The sequence below is a fragment of the Equus quagga genome, chromosome 1 (assembly GCF_021613505.1).
Source record: "Equus quagga isolate Etosha38 chromosome 1, UCLA_HA_Equagga_1.0, whole genome shotgun sequence".
NCBI lineage: Eukaryota > Metazoa > Chordata > Mammalia > Perissodactyla > Equidae > Equus > Equus quagga.
The window spans coordinates 84,909,892-84,930,073 of NC_060267.1; the positions used below are offsets into that span (position 1 = coordinate 84,909,892).

Consider the following 20,182-nt stretch of genomic DNA (forward strand, 5'->3'; position numbering starts at 1 on the left):
TTTCCAAGTTTAGAGCAATATTATGGACACCAATTACTGGATGCTTAATATGTGGTAGGCAGATACTTTGTTTATAAAGTAAAATAATACTTTGTTTATATAAGCCTCACAAAAATCCTGAAAATTAGAATTTATTTTATCTTTATTTCACACATTAGCAAATAGAATCTCAGAAAAATGAATTTGCCCAAGGATACACAGCTAGAAATTGGCAGGGAGGATTTTAATCTAGGTCTGTGAGTTAACAACCTAAGCTCTCTTCTGTCTTCATCTCTGTGCGTTTAGTTCACATAAAGCTTTCTGAAGTGCAGAGAAAGCACATGTGTTGTTTTTGGAGGAGACAGAGACAATTTAGAGTCTCCCTGCAGAGCCAGTTTAAGTCATGTGTTAAAGCTGGGAAATGTGGAGTTGTCCCCACTGTTTAAGATTGTCTACTCTAACGGGTAGTCTTGAGACTTGCAGTTTCTCCTCTAGGTCAACACTATTTAAGATGGCAGAGCAAATAAAAGTTTATAGAAAACTCCTGCCTATGAACTCAGCAATCAAAAATCACCAAGAATTGAGAAAGGCATTCTATTTATTATGAAACCAGAGAATGCTCAAATCTCCATACTATAGATTTTAAGGAATGTCTACCACCTACAAAGAAATTTGGGCCCAACTAAAGGGTAACATCAGGACTGACATCTAGTTGTAATCTTTAACAGGCATAGATTTTTTAATATAATTGAGGGGATTTAGAAGGCCTTTACTGACAATTCTTAACTAGGGAGAGAGAAGGACTAATGGTAACAGACAGTCCATGGGAGAATCAGGGAACACAAGAACAGAAGGTCTGTAGCAGAAGAGAGTGTGTGCCTTTTGTCCCACTTTGTTTCCCTGCTGTATAACACAATTCCTGGTATGTAACAGGTGCTCAGTAAATACTAGTGGGATAGGGAACCCCCCGAGATCACCCCCAGGTGAAGAGCTAACGACAGAACTGTGACTGAAGAAGACTGTGCAGCCATGCCATCTTTTAATTCTCTCTAACCCAGTATACAAACCAGGGAAGCTGGTCCTATCATGATCTGTTTGCTCCCTGGAAAGAAATGGCTACAGTCCTCTGGAGAGGCTCCTTACTCATAGGACATTTATGCTCACAGGGCAGGAAGCCAGCAGTTATAAAGGAGAGGTGTTTAGAAACAGCATTCTGAAACTGAGATTGCCTGCTCACTCCCCATTCATACTCCTACCTTAGGTATATGGAGTTCTAAAGACAGATTTCAAACTACTATCCAGATTTGTTGAAAGCATCCAAAAGAGTAAAAGATCTTCCTAATCTCTTTGAAGGAATTGTCATCTTTTGTAAATTTTAGTATTTTTTCTTCTCTCCAAAGCCCCCCAGTACATAGTTGTATATTCTAGTTGTAGGTCTTTCTGCCTCTGCTTTGTGGGGCACCGCCTCAGCATGGCCTGATGAGCAGTGCTAGGTCCACACCTGGGATCTGAATAGGCAATACCCTGGGCCACCAGTGAAACCCTGGGCTGCTGAAGCAGAACCCGCGAACTTAACCACTCGACCATATGGCTGACTCCTTTAGTATGTTTTTTATAGATGCCTTCCCCCAAAGAGTTGTTATATTGATACATTAGTGAGTAGAGAGTTGAGGTATTAGGAAGTAGGCCCACTTCTGGCAAAATAGTGAAGTAGAGGAAGTTTATCTTAGTGCCCTCAAGCCTTTCTCTTTTCCTTATTCATCCATTTGCAGATGATGTCTCACTTATATTCAGACAGACCTCTTCCCTCTGACCATCAAAACCGATGATAATGTCCAAGACATTATAATGTAAAGAAGTTTAATAATAACTATCATGGATTTCTGAGCCTTAAAAATCAGTGCTACTAGATAATTGCTGTCTCTAGTAGGTTTGCAAATTCATGACGTCATCAGAGGTGTAAAGATCCAAACTTTGTTTAGGTAGGTTAAGCTAAAAAATCAAGAAATAAAACTGGTAAGGACACATGGAAACAAGTACTATTGTACCCAACTAGTGGAAACGTAAATTGGTAAAACCATTTTGGAAGGCAGTATGTCAGTAAATTTCAAAATCCTCAAAGGTATGCATTTTTTAACCAAGGAGGTCTACTTCTGGCCATATACCCAATGAAAGCAATGAAATATGTTCATCCTGATACTATTCGTAGCAAAAAGTTGAAAACTCCCCCAAGTGTCCAACAAAAGAGGACTGATTAAGTAGATATCTTAGTCCATATTTTTTCCCCTGCTTTCATTGTACTTTTCAATTCCTCTCACATGGCTTTGTCAGTGTCACTTTTTTCACTGTCTTCATATCTTGTAATCTTTAAATTCTTCTTTGAATTTGCTTTTCCTAATTACTTGAATTGTTTGATTTATTTTGGTCATTTTTAATATTTTTGTGATTTCTATTATAAATTAATGTATGCCATTGTAGAACATTTAGAAAGTCATAAAAACATAAAAGGAGAGAAAAAAATCAATCATAACTCCATCACTCAGAGGCACTAATTATTAATGTGTTGGCATAGTTCGTTCCAGACTATCTTCTAAACATAGATTAAATCATAATGAAGCTTTAGCTCTTGATAGTTTTATTTTATGTGGTATTTTGCCGTATGTAAACAAACGTCAACATGTAATTACATTGTAAACATGTATCATTACTTATTCTACCATTCTCTACTCTCCTATTGTTGGACACTTAGGTGGTTTATAATTTTTTTTAACTGTTGTAAATAAGACTGCTATATATTTTCATGCATAAAGCTGTTTGCTTTGGAAAAGGAAAGAGAACATACCATATTTTGAGTGCTACTATTTTATAATTAAATGGCTGTTTTCTGTAGTTGACATAATATGCCTGTAGGGAAAGCAAAAGAGAATTAAAGAGATTACAGCATTCCACCTAGGACCATTTTAGTTTTCTTTGTATTTACACCTATATACTAAAGGAGAGAAATTCTGACTTTATGCTCCCAGTAAAATCTTTCAAGTTTGACTCTTACGTTTCCATGTCATTCTTCTGGCTAGCGTAGCCACCTCTCTTATCCTTTTTTGTGTGTTTTGTTTGTTAAAGATAACGATGAACCTCTCTTGAGTGGATTTGGTGATGTATCCAAAGAATGTGCAGGAAAAATTCTTGAAACCTGGGGAGAACTGCTGTCAAAATGGTAAGTTATGATAGTTCTCCTTTTCAATCTGTAATTCTCATTTTTTGAGTAGGTAATCTTACCTAACTACAATACTTAGTTTTGGAACCAATAATAGAAACCTCATTGGTATGGGGTTTGCATTCTAGATTCTCTGTTTTTAGAAGTTTATAAGGGTAATAGTGAAGATCTGAAATCAACTTTCAGAGTATCAGAAACCTAATAAATACTTATTGCTGCAGAAAATATTTATTCAAATATGGAATTCATGGAAAGAATAAGGAAAGAGGTCCTTTATATTGAAGAGGTTAGGAACCACTGACTGGTTATGATAATATAGGATAGTTAAGACAATACACAATAATAAGGGAAGTTGAGAGGATGCTCACACAATACATAGAGCCACAGTAGAGACCCCAGGTGGTATTTTTCCTTATCTGTGTTATGTACTTAAGGTGACAGAGCAGAATGTAATAAACACAGTATATATTAACTGCTCTACCAATTACTTCTCCTAGTAACACTTGTAAAATTCAGGAATTTCTCCTCAGCTCAAGAGATAGATTGATAACAATGTAAAGAAGCATTATCCTATAGACTAAGAAGAATATACCACCTTCAGCTACTAGTGAAACCAGAGATTCTCTGGTATATCAGATTGGTGAGACATTTATGTAGTTTTCTTTCTCTCTGTAGGATGCCAATATATGCTGAAAAATGCTGATCTTGAAAGTGATCTGAGCACTTGTCTATTTCTGACTTTCTGGTTATTAGAGTTGTCATATAAGCTCCCCATGGGCCTGTTACTTTGGGTTTGATTTTTCACAGAAGTTTTAATGGTTGAAGCCTTTCACTCTATTCTTAGTAAAACTGTGTCTCAACATTTAAAAAAAACATCATGCCCTTAAGAGATAGGACTACAAATGGGCATCATCTGCTTCTAGCACTCTCACAATGCTTTACACTTTTGGTAAAACACTCTCTACAATAGGAAATGTCAAATGTGTACAGGAGGAAAATGCAGACCAAAGCATGGTTTGTCTTTACACAAGTGGTTTTAGTAAATGAACTCTGCAAAAACCCCGCAAGGGAATAGTTCACATTTATTTTTAATATTTCTTCGGCAATCAGGAGACAAACCTGCTGATGCTCTCGTCACAATTATATTTTCAGTTCAGTGAATTTGGAGTGTTTGGACTGCTGCTGGCGGGAATTTCTTCTGTATAAAAAGTTTCTTCTCTAAAATAGAAATGTAATTGAATCTTGACATGGTTACATAATAATATATTTAAAAATCATTTAGATATAGCATTTAGACTCTAGATTTTATTAGATGAACTCAGCAGTATTTATACAATTGTTTGGAATTTGTTTTGTTGTCAAGCTTTGTTTATTCATTTTGTTATTTAATTAAGTTATTTCCTTCTCCCACTTTCTCAAATAAATTAACTTCGGTTTCCATCTGTCTGAACTGTCTTCAGGGTGTTAAAACTGTTTTTGCTGATTTCAGTCCTGTCTTCAGAAATAATAATATAGCTTCTATTCTTCATTTCATTGTTATTTTTTTCATCATTATTGCATGTTTTGTATAGATAGGAAGCATCGCAATATCATAGAATTTTAGAGCCTAGTAGACCTGGCTTCAAATCCTACCTCTCCTACTTCCAGACTGTATGGTCTTGGGCAAGTCACTTAACTTTTCTGAGTCTGTTTCTTCATTTACAAAATACAAGTCTATAAAATTACCCTTCAGGATTATTGTAGCTTAAAAATAATGGATGTTGTAGTATTAGTAATTGTAGTAAGAACTTATAAATTTGTCATATACCAGGCACTGTGCTAAGTTGTATGCTCTATTTCAGCTATAACAACCTTATGTACTAGTCTCCATTTTTACAGATGAGGAAACTGGCTCAGAGATTGTCAGCAATTCTGGTTAGTAAATGGCAGACCCAGAATTTTTAACACCATGAAGTCTTATCCCAAAACTGGTTTATTTAACTCTACATTAGATTTTAGTGGCAATGTTAGTAATAGTACCTTTGACCTCTTATTCTCCAAGTTCATTTTACTGTGACTCTTAGTGGGTAAGAGAACTAATGTCAGTATAAAATACTATGCTGGGTTGGATAAAGTTAATATTATCCGTGACATAAAATTGTTCTGAAAATAATTTTACCAATATAAATTAAGCTAGGGTTACAAATAAACCTAGAGTTAGGTTTATTTTTTCTGTAAAGGGCCAAATGTAAATATTTTAGGTTTTGCGGCCCAGTAGTCTCTGTCGAAACTACTCAGCTCTGTTGTTGTGGTGCAAAAGCAACCATAGACAATACACAAACAAATAAGAATGGCTGTTTCAATAAAAGTTGATTTACAGAAATAGGTGGTGTGCCAGATTGGCCCATAGGCCATAGTGCAGCAATCCTTGAATTAAGTAACCTTTTTCGTTCTTTCTGCTCCCAGCTCTTCAACTTTCATATAATTTGTTTTTCTAAGCAAGGACAAAACTGTATTAAATTGTCTGTAGCTCTTGCATTAGGGTACTAGCATCATGGAGTTAACCATTTTAAAATGTACTGTGCATTATTCTGCTAGAATTCTGGGAACATTCTGAGAAACATCTCAGACCTTTTTAGATTTTGGTAGTGATCATTTTGTATCAGTAACTTCTGCTTAAATCTGATAGCCACAGGAGCTTCTTCATGTCAGGATTCTGTTTTTATTGACTCGTAATGGTGGCCTTTAAATCACAAAGCAGCTGTCATATAACAGGTAGAGCATTCATTGGTCTTAGAGTTTGAGGACTACCTCAGTCATTTGACAGACTTTCTTGAACAACTTCTCCACCTGTAAAACTGGAGATACTACCACTACCTCAGATGGTTGTTGGGAGGATCCAATCAAATTGTATGCAGAAGCACTTTGTAAATTGATACTAACATTTCAAGACAAGTTTTATTTCCCCCGTTTTATAGATGAGATAAATGAAGCTCAAAGACTTTAGTAACTTGTTTTGATGTTATAATAGTACAGTAGAAACTTTTATTTTTGAGGAAGATTAGCCCTGAACTAACATCCACTGCCAGTCCTCCTCTTTTTGCTGAGGAAGATTGGCCCTAGGTTAACATCTGTGCCCATCTTCCTCTATTTTATATGTGGGATGCCTGCCACAGCATGGCTTGATAAGTGGCGCATAGGTCTGTGCCCCAGATCCAAAGCGGCAAACTCTGGGCCACCGAAGCAGAGCACGTGAACTTAACCATTGCCACTGGGCCAGCCCCCAGTAGAAACTTTTTTATCTACCATTGTCATTCCAAAAAAATTACTTGAAGCAAGGTATCATAAAAACTGCTGAAAAGCCTTTATTTTTATTTTAACTTAGAGCATATAAATATATAGTTCACTTGTCAGTTTTGATGCAGGGCCAGGCCCTTATCTTTGGCTATGTGTCCACTGGTTGGATCTTTTTTTTTTTTTTTTAAAGATTTTATTTTTTTCTGTCTTCTCCCCAAAGCCCCCCAGTACATAGTTGTATATTCTTCGTTGTGGGTCCTTCTAGTTGTGGCATGTGGGATGCCGCCTCAGCGTGGTTTGATGAGCAGTGCCATGTCCACTCCCAGGATTCAAACCAACGAAACACTGGGCCACCTGCAGCGGAGCGCACGAACTTAACCACTCAGCCACGGGGTCAGCCCCTCCACTGGTTGGATCTTTGCTTTGTTTTTTTTTTTTTTGATGTAAGCCACAACTGTAAACCTATCGTTTCCAGTTTTGCTTTTTATTAAAAAAAAAAACAGTAGGGGCCAGCCCAGTGGCTTAGTGGTTAAGTTCTTGTGTGCCATGTTAGTGGCCTGGGGTTCACTGATTTAGATTCCCAGCACAGACCTACACACTGCTTACCAAGTCGTGCTGTGGCAGGCATCCCACATGTAAAATAGAGGAAGATGGGCACAGATGTTAACTCAGGGCCAGTCTTCCTCAACAAAAAAAAGGAGGATTGGCAATGGATGTTAAGTGAGGGCTAATCTTCCTCGAGAAAAAATAAAGAAGCAGAGCAATAATTTAAAGATACTTAGGAAGCAGTCTGACTGCAGAATTCTTTCCTCTACCCAATGTTTTATGTTATCTTGGCCACATCTAATTCAGCAACTTTTTTTTCTTTATTAGTATGTTACCTTTATTAAGTCATTGTAAATTATTTAATGTAGTTTTCATAAAAATAGCACTCTTTAGAGGATCTTTCTTTTATGCATTTATGGATATGGCTTTATTTTTAGGCATCTCAATTTGAGTGTGAGACCAAAGCAGTTGTCGTCCTTAGTAAGAAGTGGTGTTCCTGAAGCTCTTCGAGGAGAAGTCTGGCAGCTGCTAGCAGGTTGTCACAACAACGACCACCTGGTAGAAAAATACCGAATTCTCATCACAAAGGTAAGGGGATGATAATTCAGCTTCAGCATTAATCCTTTGTGAAATTTATTATGAAAAATCATTGTGGATGTTTGATTTCCAAGAAATTTAATAATTCCTTTATCTAATATAAGAATAGAACTTTTATACTTTTAGGGCAAAGTTGGTCCTAGTGTTGGCCGAAGAAGGCATAGATTTTCTTCCTTGGTTGACTTCACCTTAGGGGCACAGGATGTCCTCTCCCCGTTGTGTATCTAAATCCTTTTTGACCATAATTACATTTTTAGTCAGATCATTTGGGCTATACAATGTGAAAATTCTTTCTTTGGTTTATTTTAATTCTTTTTACACTTTACCAAAATGTGCTTTTTGTAGGTAAGGCCTACTTCTAGTTTCTATGTTTGGAAGAACATGGGTCTGGTATCTTAAACCATATTCTTTTTTAGTTATTCCTCTAAAGTGAAGAATTCTCACTTTTTATAGCATCCCCTTCTCAATTTCATGCATTCCTTAAGATTTTGCAAGTGAAGCAGCAAAAACTGTTCTTTGTACAAGCATACAAGAATTTAAAGTAATTTTCTGGGAGGTTAGGCAATGCTTTGTGCCTTTGCGCCCCTGTTACTGGTTTTAGTTTTTGTTTTTATTTTCTCAAATTCTTGAAGTGTTTATCTTTAGGAAACAGTTTCTCCAATGATATGCAAATCCCAAACCTGGGTTATGAATGAATTACTCAGAACCCTCAATTATGCATGTGAATTTTTTAGTATGACAGAAGGGTGAGACTTCTTTTAAAAATGAATATCATCTCTATAAAACTACTATTTTAAAAATAAAAACAAAAAACAAAACCTTATCAGGAAAGAACAGCATTTGGACATGAAATTGGACCTTACCTCACCAGAAAATCACTTTTATTTGCTGAAAATATTATTCCTTCTCATCGTCTTATTTTCAAACAGATGTTTTTTCTGTCAAGAACCAATATTCTGATTCCCTCCATTATATTGATATAATTGTTTAACCAGCATTTATTGAGTGCCTATTATAACCACAATGCTGGAGCTAGGTGATCAAACACAAAAGCACTTAACTGTCATACGATAGACATATGTCATATCATAGTCTGAAAAAGCACAGTGGGAGCCATTGAAAGGAGTGGTTAATTCAGCCTGGGAGAACAGGAGAGTCTTTTTCAGGAATATAACATTTAAGACGGTTCCAGAAAACAGCTCCCCAGGCCTGGAAGGATGGAAGAGCATTGTACTTGTAGTCTAAATGGAGGTTTTGAAGAATGAAGGTATGTAACATGTATAGCCAGCAAAGGTGAACCTAGTTGATTTTTTTCTTTTGTTGGCAGATCATATTTTGGATATATAATTCTTATTTGTAACTCGATCTTTCTCGTTCCTCTTCTGAAGTCTTTTGAAATGTTTGGCCAAAAACTATTTCTTAAATGTTTTTTGTGTGGCTATTCATACAGATAATTTAAAAACATGAAGTATTCTATTCTTTTGATTCTACCAAAGGGGTGACATCTGTTTCTCGAATAGGAACCTGGTAGTTACATGATGTGTAAAAAATCAGCTGTTAACGAAATCTAATATATTCGATGAATATTTTATATATGTTGGCGTCGTGTTCTGTGTATTTCACATTAAACTTTTATGTGATGTTTATGTGTTCACATTAAACATTATGCAGATGGCTAAAACCTAAAAAGATTTCTAATGAATGTATATTAGTTTAAATTGCTGGTAGGTGATCAGAAAATACAAATTATTTAACCATCATAATGTTGATGAATGCTTTTTTTGTTTTACACTACAGTGTTATCTTATATAAGTTGGTATTGCTTTTCCTTTCTCTCTTCTTGGAAATAATTGTTATTGTTGTATGATAATGGTAATTGACATTTTTTAATTTGCTCAGAATTTTTTTGCGGGGAGAAACTACTTAAAATTTTTTTTATTTTTATAGTGAGCTGTTATTTACATAGGCTAAAATACATAACTTTAAAGTATACAGCTCAATGACATTTTACGTACAAATACACTGCTGTGAGCACTTCCAAGAGGAAGAACATATCCATCACCCTGAAAAGTTATTCTTGTCCCCTTCTAGTCGTAACCACTCCTGCTTCACCCGTGAAGAACCATTCCTCTGACTTCTCTCTCCCTAGATTAGTTTTGATTGTTCTTGAACTTTATTTAAATGCAGTCATACAGTCATGCAGCATGTATTTGTTTGTATCCGACTTCTTTTGCTCATCTGTTTTGCAAGTGTATCAGCAACTCTTTTTTTTGCTTTTATGTTTTTAATTGCTGAGAGTATTCCATTGTTTGAATAAGTCACACTTTTAGAACATTCTGCTGTTATAGATGTTTGGACCTTCCCCCGCCCCCAGTTTTAGCTATTATGAATAAAGTTGCTGTGAACATTCTTGCATATAGCAGGTGTTATGGTCTGAATGTTTGTGTGCCTTGAAATTCATATGTTGAGACTTAACCTCCAAGGTGATGGTATTAGGAGACGGGGCCTTTGGGAGGTGATTAGGGACCGGCACTGTTACAAAAGAGGATCCAGAAAGATCCCTTGCCACCTTCCACTGTGTGAGGACACAGCAAGAAGTTAGCAATCTGTTACCCAGAAGAGGGTCTTCACTAGAGCCCAACCATGCTGGTACCCTGCTCTTGGACTTCTAGCCTCCCAAACTGAAAGCAGTAAACTTCTGCTGTTTATAAGCCATTTGCTCTGTGGTATTTTGTTATAGCAGCCCAAATGGACTAAGACGGCAGGATTTGTACATATTATTATGTAGATGGTTATTATTATGTACATATACATTTGTAGACGATAATATTTACATATGCATATATATTACTAATTTCTAGAAGCTATTTATTTATTCTGAACGTGGGTTCTTTGCCAGATCCATGCTTTGTGTTCTGGAATTTCACATGTAGTACATTACCTTAGAGATGTCTTTTGCTTAGCGTCTTCAAAGACTAAATTTAAAGCAAGGAAGAGTAACTTGATTTATAGAAAAAAGGCCAAAAAAAATTTAAGTTACAAATAAAACTGATGAATGTCTTTGTTATCATCTTGCTTTGTCAGACCTGTCTTGTAAGGAATTTTTCCATGTGGCTTTTGTAATTCAGGGACAAATGACCTTTCAGCAATATAGAATAGCATAGGGATACAGTCATGCATTGCTTAACGATGAGGACACATTCTGAGAAATGTGTTAGGTGATTTCATCATTGTGCAAACATCGTAGAGTGTACTTACACAAACCTAGATGGTATAGCCTTCTACACACCTAGGCTATGTGGTACTAATCTTATGGGACCGCTGTTATATATGCAGTCCATCATTGACCGCAACATTGTTAAGCAATGTGTGACTGTATAAATGTTTTAAGGTGTTTCTTATTTCAATAAGCAGTGCAGTTCAGAATGTGCTCTTTCTCCTCCCTGTTTTCTTTAAGTGAAAACTTTTTAGATTTTTCGTCTCGAGAAAAAATATAATAAATAATAACTGCCCTTTTTTGAGTACGTAATATATGTCAGATGCTGTGCTGAGCACTTTATATCCATTATCTCAATCATAAGAAAATCCTTGTGAAGTGGTAATTACTATTTCCATTTTAGAAATAAGGAAACAGGTTCAGCAAAGCTTAGTAATTTGCTTATTATAGCTCAGCTAGTAAATAAATGATAGAGGCAAGATTTGAACTCAGGACTGATTCCAAAACTGTTCTTTTCTCTTATCCTCACTATTTGTTTATCCTTGAACTTAAATAAAAATTTCTTTATACAGATATGTCTCATACAGAATTTCATGTAAACACATAAATGTGATTATATATATATATATATATATATATATATATGTTTTTTTTTTGAGGAAGATTAACCCTGAGTTAACTGCTGCCAATCCTCCTCTTTTTGCTGAGGAAAACAGGCCCTGATCTAACATCCATGCCCATCTTACTCTACTTTACACGTGGGACGCCTACCACAGCATGGCTTTTGCCAAGCTGTGCCATGTCCGCACCCCAGATCCTAATTGGCAAACCCCAGGCCGCCGAGAAGTGGAACGTGCCAACTTAACAGCTCCGACACTGGGCCAGCCCCTGTTTGTTTGTTTTTGAGGAAGATTAGCCTGGAGCTAACTGCTGCCAATCTCCTTCTTTTTGCTGAGGAAGACTGGTCCTGAGCTAACATCCGTGCCCATCTTCCTCTACTTTATATGGGGGACACCTACCACAGTATAGCTTGTGAAGCGGTGCTGTGTCCGTACCTGGGATCTGAACCGGCGAACCCCAGATCGCCAAAGCTGAACGTGTGCATTCAACTGCTGTGATACCTGGCCTGCCTCCCTTGTTTGTTTTTAAGTGTGGTCTTTTATTCAGCTGTTCTTCTGTTCATAGATATTTGTTTCCAGTTTTTAGCCTCTAAATAGTGTTTTACTAAACATCCCTGCATATATTCTAAATCTTTTACTTTTATGGAATAGAGTCTCAGGAATGTGATTGCTGAATCAAAGAGTAACATGTTTTTTAAATTGGTTAATTTTCTTTTCCCTTTTTTTGCTGAGAAAGAGTCATCCTAAGCTAATATCTGTTACTGATCTTCCTCTTTTTGCTTGAGCGAGGTTCGCCTTTAGCTAACATCTGTGCCTGTCTTCCTGTTTTGTACGTGGGTTGCCGCTACAGCATGGCTGCCAATGACTGGTGTAGGTCTTGCGCCCAGGAATCAAACCTGGACCGCCAAACTGGAGCCTGCTAAACTTAACCACTAGGCCACGGGGCTGGCCCCTGGTTATTTAATTTTCATATTTAATTTGCTTATATCCAGTTTGCTTCTCTGAAAAAGCCTGACAGTTCACAGTTCTACCAGCAATGTAGGAAAGTACCTTCTGATCCATATTCCAAACAGAATTAGTTATAACCATATTTAATTTTTACTATCAATGGCTGTAAGTGATGCCACCATATCTTTAGTTGGCAATTCCCTGCCTACCAGTAAGATTGAGCATTTTGCTCTTCTGTGAATTACCTCTTCATGTTGTTTGTACATTTTTCTTTTAAGTTTTTTTCAGATGTCAATTTCTAAGCATTCTCTATGTATTATATATTAATTTTTTGTCTTCATTATAAATATATTTCTAAAACTTTAATTTTTTTTATTGACTTTGTTTATAGTTTCATGCCATACAAAATGTTTTCATTTTTTAAGCAGAAAATTGTGTCTTGGTTAAGGTCTCTCCTCCCTCTAGATTTTGCAAATGTAGTTTCAAGATTTTTATTGTATGTCTTATATTTTTACATCTTTAATCCATCTGGAATTTATTTTTGTACATGGCATATGATAGCAGTCCAATTTTACTTTCTCCCAGATGGATAACCAGTTCTGCTACTCCTATTTTCCTACTGCCTAGAACTACCATCTTTGTTATATCTTAAATTCTCATAAATACTGGGATTGGTTTCTGGATTGTTCTGTTTATTGATCTGTTTGTATATTCCTATACCAACACTGTTTTGGTTAAGGAGAGTCTGAGTTATGTTCCAATATCTGGTAAAGCAAGACTTTTTTTTACTGTTTCTTATTTCATATTTTTCCTATCTATTCTTACATGTTTAATCTTCCATATAAACCTTAAAAACGTTTTCTCCAATCTTACCACCACTACTATCCTATAGGTTATGTATGGATTCTAATTTGAATTGCATTTAATTTACATATTAATTTAGGGCAAAAGTTACATTGTTACAATACGTTACATCTAAGAATATGGTGTATTTTTCCACTTGTTCAGATTTTACTTTATTATCTGTCTGTTAAAGACTCAGAGTTGCCTTCATTTCTGTGTTGTTCCTCTTTTGTTAAATTTATTCCTAAGAATTATCTTAGAGGGGCGGCCTCGTGGTCAAGTGGTTAAGTTTGCATGCTACACTTCGGTGGCTCAGGGTTTTGCTCTTTCGGATCCTGGGCGTGGACATGACACTGCTCATCAGACCACGGTGAGCCGGCGTCTCACATAGCACAGCCAGAGGCACTCACCACTAAAATATACAGCTGTGTACTGGGGGTTTGAGGAGGAGAAGAAGAAAAAAAGGAGAAGATTGGCAATAGATGTTAGCTCAGGTGCCAGTCTTTAAAAAAACAAAATTAGCGTGTTCTTGCTATAGCAAATAGAATATTTTTTCTGATTTCCATTTCTAGGTGCTAATTGCTACAATAGAGAATAGACGATTTTTTTAATTCTCGATCTACCTCTTGATATTTTGATTAGTCCTCCTAATTTTATATTAGCATCTTTTGAGATTTTCAGGTAACAGTAGTATCAGCAGCAAAAACCGTTTCCCTTTTTTTCACTGTTTATGCAGGATACTGAATTTTCTTGCTTTTGTTTTTATATTTGGTAGAAGCATCAGATAGAAGACATTGCATTTGCTAGAAGACAGTGTTAAATGATGATGGTGATAACTGGCATCCCTATCAAATTCCTGATTTTAACTAAAATGGTTTTAATTTTTCAGTCTTTCGGAAAGCATGCTGTTCATTTCTTTTTTTGGTAAATAATTTTTATTTTACTTAAGTGATTTTCTTCTACCTCTGGCTTTGAGTTTTTATTAGAAATGTCTAAGGAATTTTATCAAGAGCTTTTTCAGCTGTTAATGAATACGATTTGTTGATGGAGTAGATAGGTGATCTATCAACATGTGATGGTCTTCTTGATATTGAACTACCCTTGGCTTCATGGAATAAATTTCTACAGACCAAATACTCCTAGATTCTTTGTTTTCTGTTCTATCTGGTCTTTGACCAAGGGCTCCTCAACCCTGGTTTCTAAATAGAACTTGTCAGACACACATGGGGAAGAAACCCTAATAGGTAATCCATAGGGTCTCCATGGCCTTTCTTACTTCCAGTTGTAAGACCTGTAACTGTTTGGGTCTGGTGAATCAGATAAATGGGAGTTGAGAATAGAGGAAAAAGAAGACACTTTCTGGTCTTGAACTTCCAGAATCATTCTCTGGTTCTTCTTTCTTTTGATTATTTTTCACCTTTTATGTCAATGACTTTTTCTGTTCCTTTTATTTATTTTGCTCAGTAGGAAAAATTTACATCAGTACTACTTCCTTAACGGATCCTTTTAATAATGAGAGAATAATGAAATAGCAACATACTCTGTTTCTCTTTCTTCCTGTCCAGTCAGCCTTGTGTTTTCTGAAACCTGCTTGCATTGTTTTCTCTAGTGCTTTTAGTGATAAACTTCAGTGGTAAGAATTTTTTGCCATGAATTTCGAGCTTTTATCCAGAACCTAAAGTAGTAGCAAGCCTGTATAACCAATACTTGCGTGTCTAATTGTTTGTCCCAGGAAGCCCTGGAGGCTCAGCCACATTTTAGCAATCTGGAAAATAATTTAAGTATCTAATTATAATTTTGTTGTTACTCAGATTGTTTTGTTTTTAATTAAAAACTTCTCTCGGTAGATTTGGTAGTAGTCAAGGATTCAATATTTAATCATAAGAACCTGCTGGTGGATACCAAACCAAAAAGAGGTCAGTTTAGCTGAAAGAGTTCTGACCATGGAGTTAGGGAGCCTGAGTACTACTTTCAGCTCTCTCACTAGCTTATGTGAACTCAAATGGAGTTCTGCACCTATGACCGTTCATTCCCTCTTCTCTGAAATGAGGTTACTGAAGTAAATGATCTTCCTTTAAGCTTTAACATTCTGGAAAATTAGATAACGTGTTTGAGTCCTGCCCCTCAAAATAACCTGTGATTCTACTGTTTCACAACTGAGTATTCTTGCTATCTGATTCTATAAGAAAATAGACTGTGAGTGGACTTCTGGAACTATATTGTCTGCTCCTCTGTAGCAGTTGCTGTAATAGGTCTGCTACAGACTGAATGTTTTTGTCCCCCCAAAATTTGTATGTTGAAATCCTAATCCCTCCAGTGCAATGGTATTTGGAGGTGGGGCCTCTGGGAGGTGATTAGGTCAAGAGGGCAGAGCCCTTATAAATGGGATTAGTATCCTTATTAAAAAGACCCCAGAGAGGTCCTTTGTCCCTTCCGCCATGTGAGGATACGGCGAAAGACGGCTGTGGATCCTCACCAAACACCGAATCTGCCAACACCTTGCTCTTGGACTTCCCAGCCTCCAGAACTTTGAGAAATAAATTTCTGTTGTTTATAAGCCATTTAGTCTATGGTCTTTTTGTTATAGTAGCCCAAATGGACTAAGACAAGGTTCCTTCAAATTGTTCTTTGTGAAAATAATTTTAAATCCCCAAATCCCATCTCTGTAAAGGCCTGTCACCTCTAGCGAGTTTCTGTAAGTCATTTCTGTCCAGGGAGAGCTAAAGATTTCCTGAGTTATAAGACTGGAAATGTATTAGGTTTGATCATATTAAAATTGCTGATACTTGACAATTTTTGGTCGACAAATAGTCAGTTTCATACATATCAACCTAATAATTATAGATGAATTAAACAGGTATCATACTGGGGTTTTACATGAAAGATCTTTCCATCTAAAAGCAGAATTGCCTATTGTTTTATTAGACATTTGTTATTTAGTCAATTAGAATTAGCTTTGAAAGCCTACTTTGTGCCAGCCCTGAGTCTTGTGGATATGCCCATGAATAAAATATACCTGTTCCCTGGTTTGTGGGAGGCTACAGTCTAATGAGGGAAATAGGCAGTTAATTAACCAATTACAGTAAAGTTACATGACAGTTACAGAAGAGAAAATACATATTGCTGTGTTGTAAATGACGAGAAGTTCTCATCTAAGGTTTCAAAAAGGTCTCTTGTTCAGAAATTATCCAGGAAGGTTATTGGGGTAGGATAGGGTGCTGCATGGTGTGTATGGTGTTAAAAGTCAGAGGGGAAAACGTACTCAAGGGTGAGAAAGAGCTTGACAATTTCATAGTGTATTAAAGGAGATCAGACCAGAGAAGGTAGGTAGGAACCAAATCTTAAAAAGCTTTAAATAAGGCCTATTTAAGATTTCAGGCTATAGAATGTCATTGAAGCATTTTATGCAGGCAGATTACATATTCAGGTTTAGAAGGCAGTATGCAAAGTGGTTTAGAGTGTCCATCTAAAGGTAGATTTTGTCTTGGTTCAAATCCTAGTTCTGCTGTATTCAAGCCATTGACATTGGGCAATTTAACGTTAGATTTTTGTCTCCTTATCTATAAAATGGGATAATAGTAGTACCTTATTTGCAGAGTTTTTAGAATTAACTTAATTAGTGCATGAAAACACTTAGTACAGTTCATAGCCCATAGTATAAATTACTGCTTAGGTATTGTTATTATTTGTATTATCACTATTAGTTTTTAAAAGACCATTCTGGTTACCTGAGTTAGAATGGAGTAAGATTACTTGCAGGGAAACCTGTTAGTAATTCAGGTAAGAGATAATTGTGACTTGGATTGGAGTAGTGGCAGAAGGGATAGAGAAGGAGATGCTATTTGAGAGAAATTTCAGAGGTAAAATCCTTGACGCTTGGTGATTGAATGAATGTGGGAGGTGAGAGAGAAGGAGGAATAAAAGATGAGTCAAAGTACCTCAGATTGGTTTTGGAATGGCACTGATATAAATATACCCACATTGGCTGCACTGAAATATGTTAATTAAATAAAGCAACATTTAAAGCTCATAAGTGATATAGTGCCCAGAAATGAATCTTATGAATTTGAAGAAGTGAGATTGATCCTTTCTTATTTGTAATAATTAAGCTGCTGAGTAGGTTGGGAGAAGAATAATTTGAATAGTCTTTTCCCTCTTTTGTTTCATGTTTCCTTTCCCTTTCTGCCTTGTTTCCTTTTTAGTTCTGTCATTGATATTTTAATTTTTTAGTATGAGGTTGGACCATATAGAAGTTGCCATTTTTATAGATCAGAAAATATTTAACCAGAAATAAAAAGGTTAAATATTGGCAATTTCATGTGGTTCATCTAGTTTATTCTCATTTTGCAAGAATTTTTAACTGGGGCTCTAAGGGTCCATTTTGAGTTAAACTGAGTACCCCAGTGTCTCTGTGAAGGAATATTGCTTTGATGGCATAAGGACAAGTGGAACTGAGTGCGGTGAAGTAGGTCACTTAAACCTGGCCTCATCCGTTCGTTCTGGCTCTGGGAGGACATCTTGCAGCCAGGTTTTTGTGTTAGCTTTAACCAAAAGGGGCGTGTTATATAATATAACTCGGTCTGTTTTTTAAAAAATCTGATTATAGAAATAATACACAGAATTGGGAAATTCAGAAAATATGGACAACCAAAAAGAAAAAACGAGCAATTGCTTGTAATCCCACCGTCCAGTGAAAAATAGAGTTGATTTTTAATATATTTCCTTCCAGTCATATATGTGCAAAAAGTTACTATGTCTTTTAGAAAAAAAACAAATCATGAGGTTGCATTATTTTAAAAAGGAAATGTTTGTATAGATTTTTGTGAGGACATAGATTTATTGCCACCCGCTCATGTCATTAATAATTTGTCTCTTCTGAAGAAAATGTTTTTCTTTAATCCAAGACAAAACATTTCTCTTGACTGAGTTGAATGTAGCCATCAGGCCTTGTTTTTTTTTTAAGTTTCCTATATGAATATTTTGATTATAACTCCAAGAGTGGTTTTACTAAAATAGAAAGGAAGTTGAAAGAACTGTTATTGTATTTATGACAGTAATATAACAGCTGGTAGTTTCATTGCGTTTTTATTACATTTTTAATTTTTTCAAGTTATCTTCCAAGGTAATATCTGCTTTTATCAGCATAACTGTCTAGTTTTATACATGAGATACCTGAGATGTATAGAGAATAAGTTACATGCCCAAGTTCACAAGTAGTTGGGAAAGCCTGGGCTCCTGACTTTGCTTAATTTTTTTTTCCATTTATTGAAATATAACTCTTTCAAATCATTCCTTTTTTTATTCAATATTTATTGAGCACTCAAAAAATGGGAGTTCTAAAATAAAGAATAGTGGGTAACCTAGTTTGGCTGGAGGACAAGGTGTTTGGGGGGACGTGGAATAGTGAAATCAGATTGGAAAGGTAATAGGGAGCCATTGAGTCTTCTTGAACGGTAGAGTACCATATTAAAGCTTGTGCTATTGGATATTTCAACAAGGTGGAAATGAATAGATTAGAAAAATGGACAAGACTAGAAGTCTAGATGATATTTAGTGATGGCCTAAAGGAAAGTATTAAAAACTGAAAGGAGGAAATGAATTTGAGAGCTGTTGTAGAAATAGATTCCCAGGACTTGGTGACTAAGAACAGTACATTGAGGGAGAGAGTGATCAAGATGATTCTTAAGTTTCGTTCCCGAGAGCCTGGAAAAACGTTGGAAAAAAATGAAAGAGGTTTGTTTGGTGGGAAAAGTGTATTTAATTTTGGATATGCTATGACTGAAGTCTCTACAGGACATCCAAGTGGAAGATGTCTGACTAGCAGGCAAATTGTAGGTGGGAAAGGGAGCTCAAGAGAGTCAGGGCTGGCGACATAGGCAGAGAAATTATTTGTCTAGAGGGAATAATTGATGCCATATCATCATTCCTTCTTTCCAGGTACCTTTAGTGCCTTACATATGGAATAGCCTCAATGTATGTGAGGAATGCATGACAGCAAAGTATGCAAATCACTGTTGTGTGCCTTAGAAGCGGACAGTCACAGTAAGAGAGGGCACTTGAGGATTCAGAGGAACTCAGCCTCAAGCAATGCAACATGATTGGTGGGAAACCACGGGCTATTTAGGAGGGTTATTTTAGTTGTATGAGAAGAAAGTGAGTACATTTATATACCCACTATGTGCTAAGTATTGGTAATCATTTTGTATGCTGTCTCCTTTATTTCTCAACAACTCCTTGAAATAGAGAGTATTACACCCATTTTATAGATGATGAAACTGAGGCTAAGTCATATTAGAGCAAGAATTTGAACCAGATGAGTGTGTTCAGTGCCATAGGTCTTTTTACTATACCATACTTTGCCATATTTTCCAGTAAGACCTGTCAGATATAGCTGTTAAGCTTATGCTCAATAGGTGTTTGGTTCCTTGCATTTGTGTAATAAGCAGAGTGCTTCAGATCTTAAAATGTAATTAATTGAATTCTGATTATGGGTGGCCATTTGCCTGCAATGAGAAAGCATGTGTGCGAAACAAATGAAAAATGAAAGCTGGATCACATAATGTGTATCTCCACCCAGGTGTGCAGACCTTCTGGGATGCTTACAAATGCCAACATTTGTTTATTTTACTCTACAGGATGTATGGAACTTTATTTAGAAGGATGAATTGACAGTCCAAAGACACCTAAAGGAAAAGATAGCAAAAATATACATTTCTAATTAGCTGAAAATTGTCATCATTTATGGCATTACCATAAGAGCCACAATATAATCCCAATTTGCATTGTTTTAAGTAGGCACAAACAAGATTGTGTATTCTTAGATACAAACGCTAAGTTGTACCGAGAGACTTCCTGTAATTTTCAAGTCTGGGTGGAAATGGATACGTTTGCTTTTTCATCTTTTGTTTGTATATTTGTGTACTGCCCAGCAAGCTGGAAGCA

General features: G+C 36.1%; 1 protein-coding gene across 4 annotated transcripts in view; it reads left to right on the top strand.

The window, feature by feature from the left end:
- RABGAP1 (RAB GTPase activating protein 1) overlaps positions 1-20,182 on the top strand; it is a 160,099-nt gene that overhangs the window by 67,081 nt on the left and 72,836 nt on the right. For all 4 annotated transcript variants that reach the window (XM_046684412.1, XM_046684420.1, XM_046684434.1 and 1 more), the window contains 2 exons: positions 3,100-3,193; positions 7,453-7,603. In XM_046684412.1, coding sequence (XP_046540368.1) covers positions 3,100-3,193; positions 7,453-7,603 — 245 coding nt within the window. The remainder of the gene's footprint in view (positions 1-3,099; positions 3,194-7,452; positions 7,604-20,182) is intronic.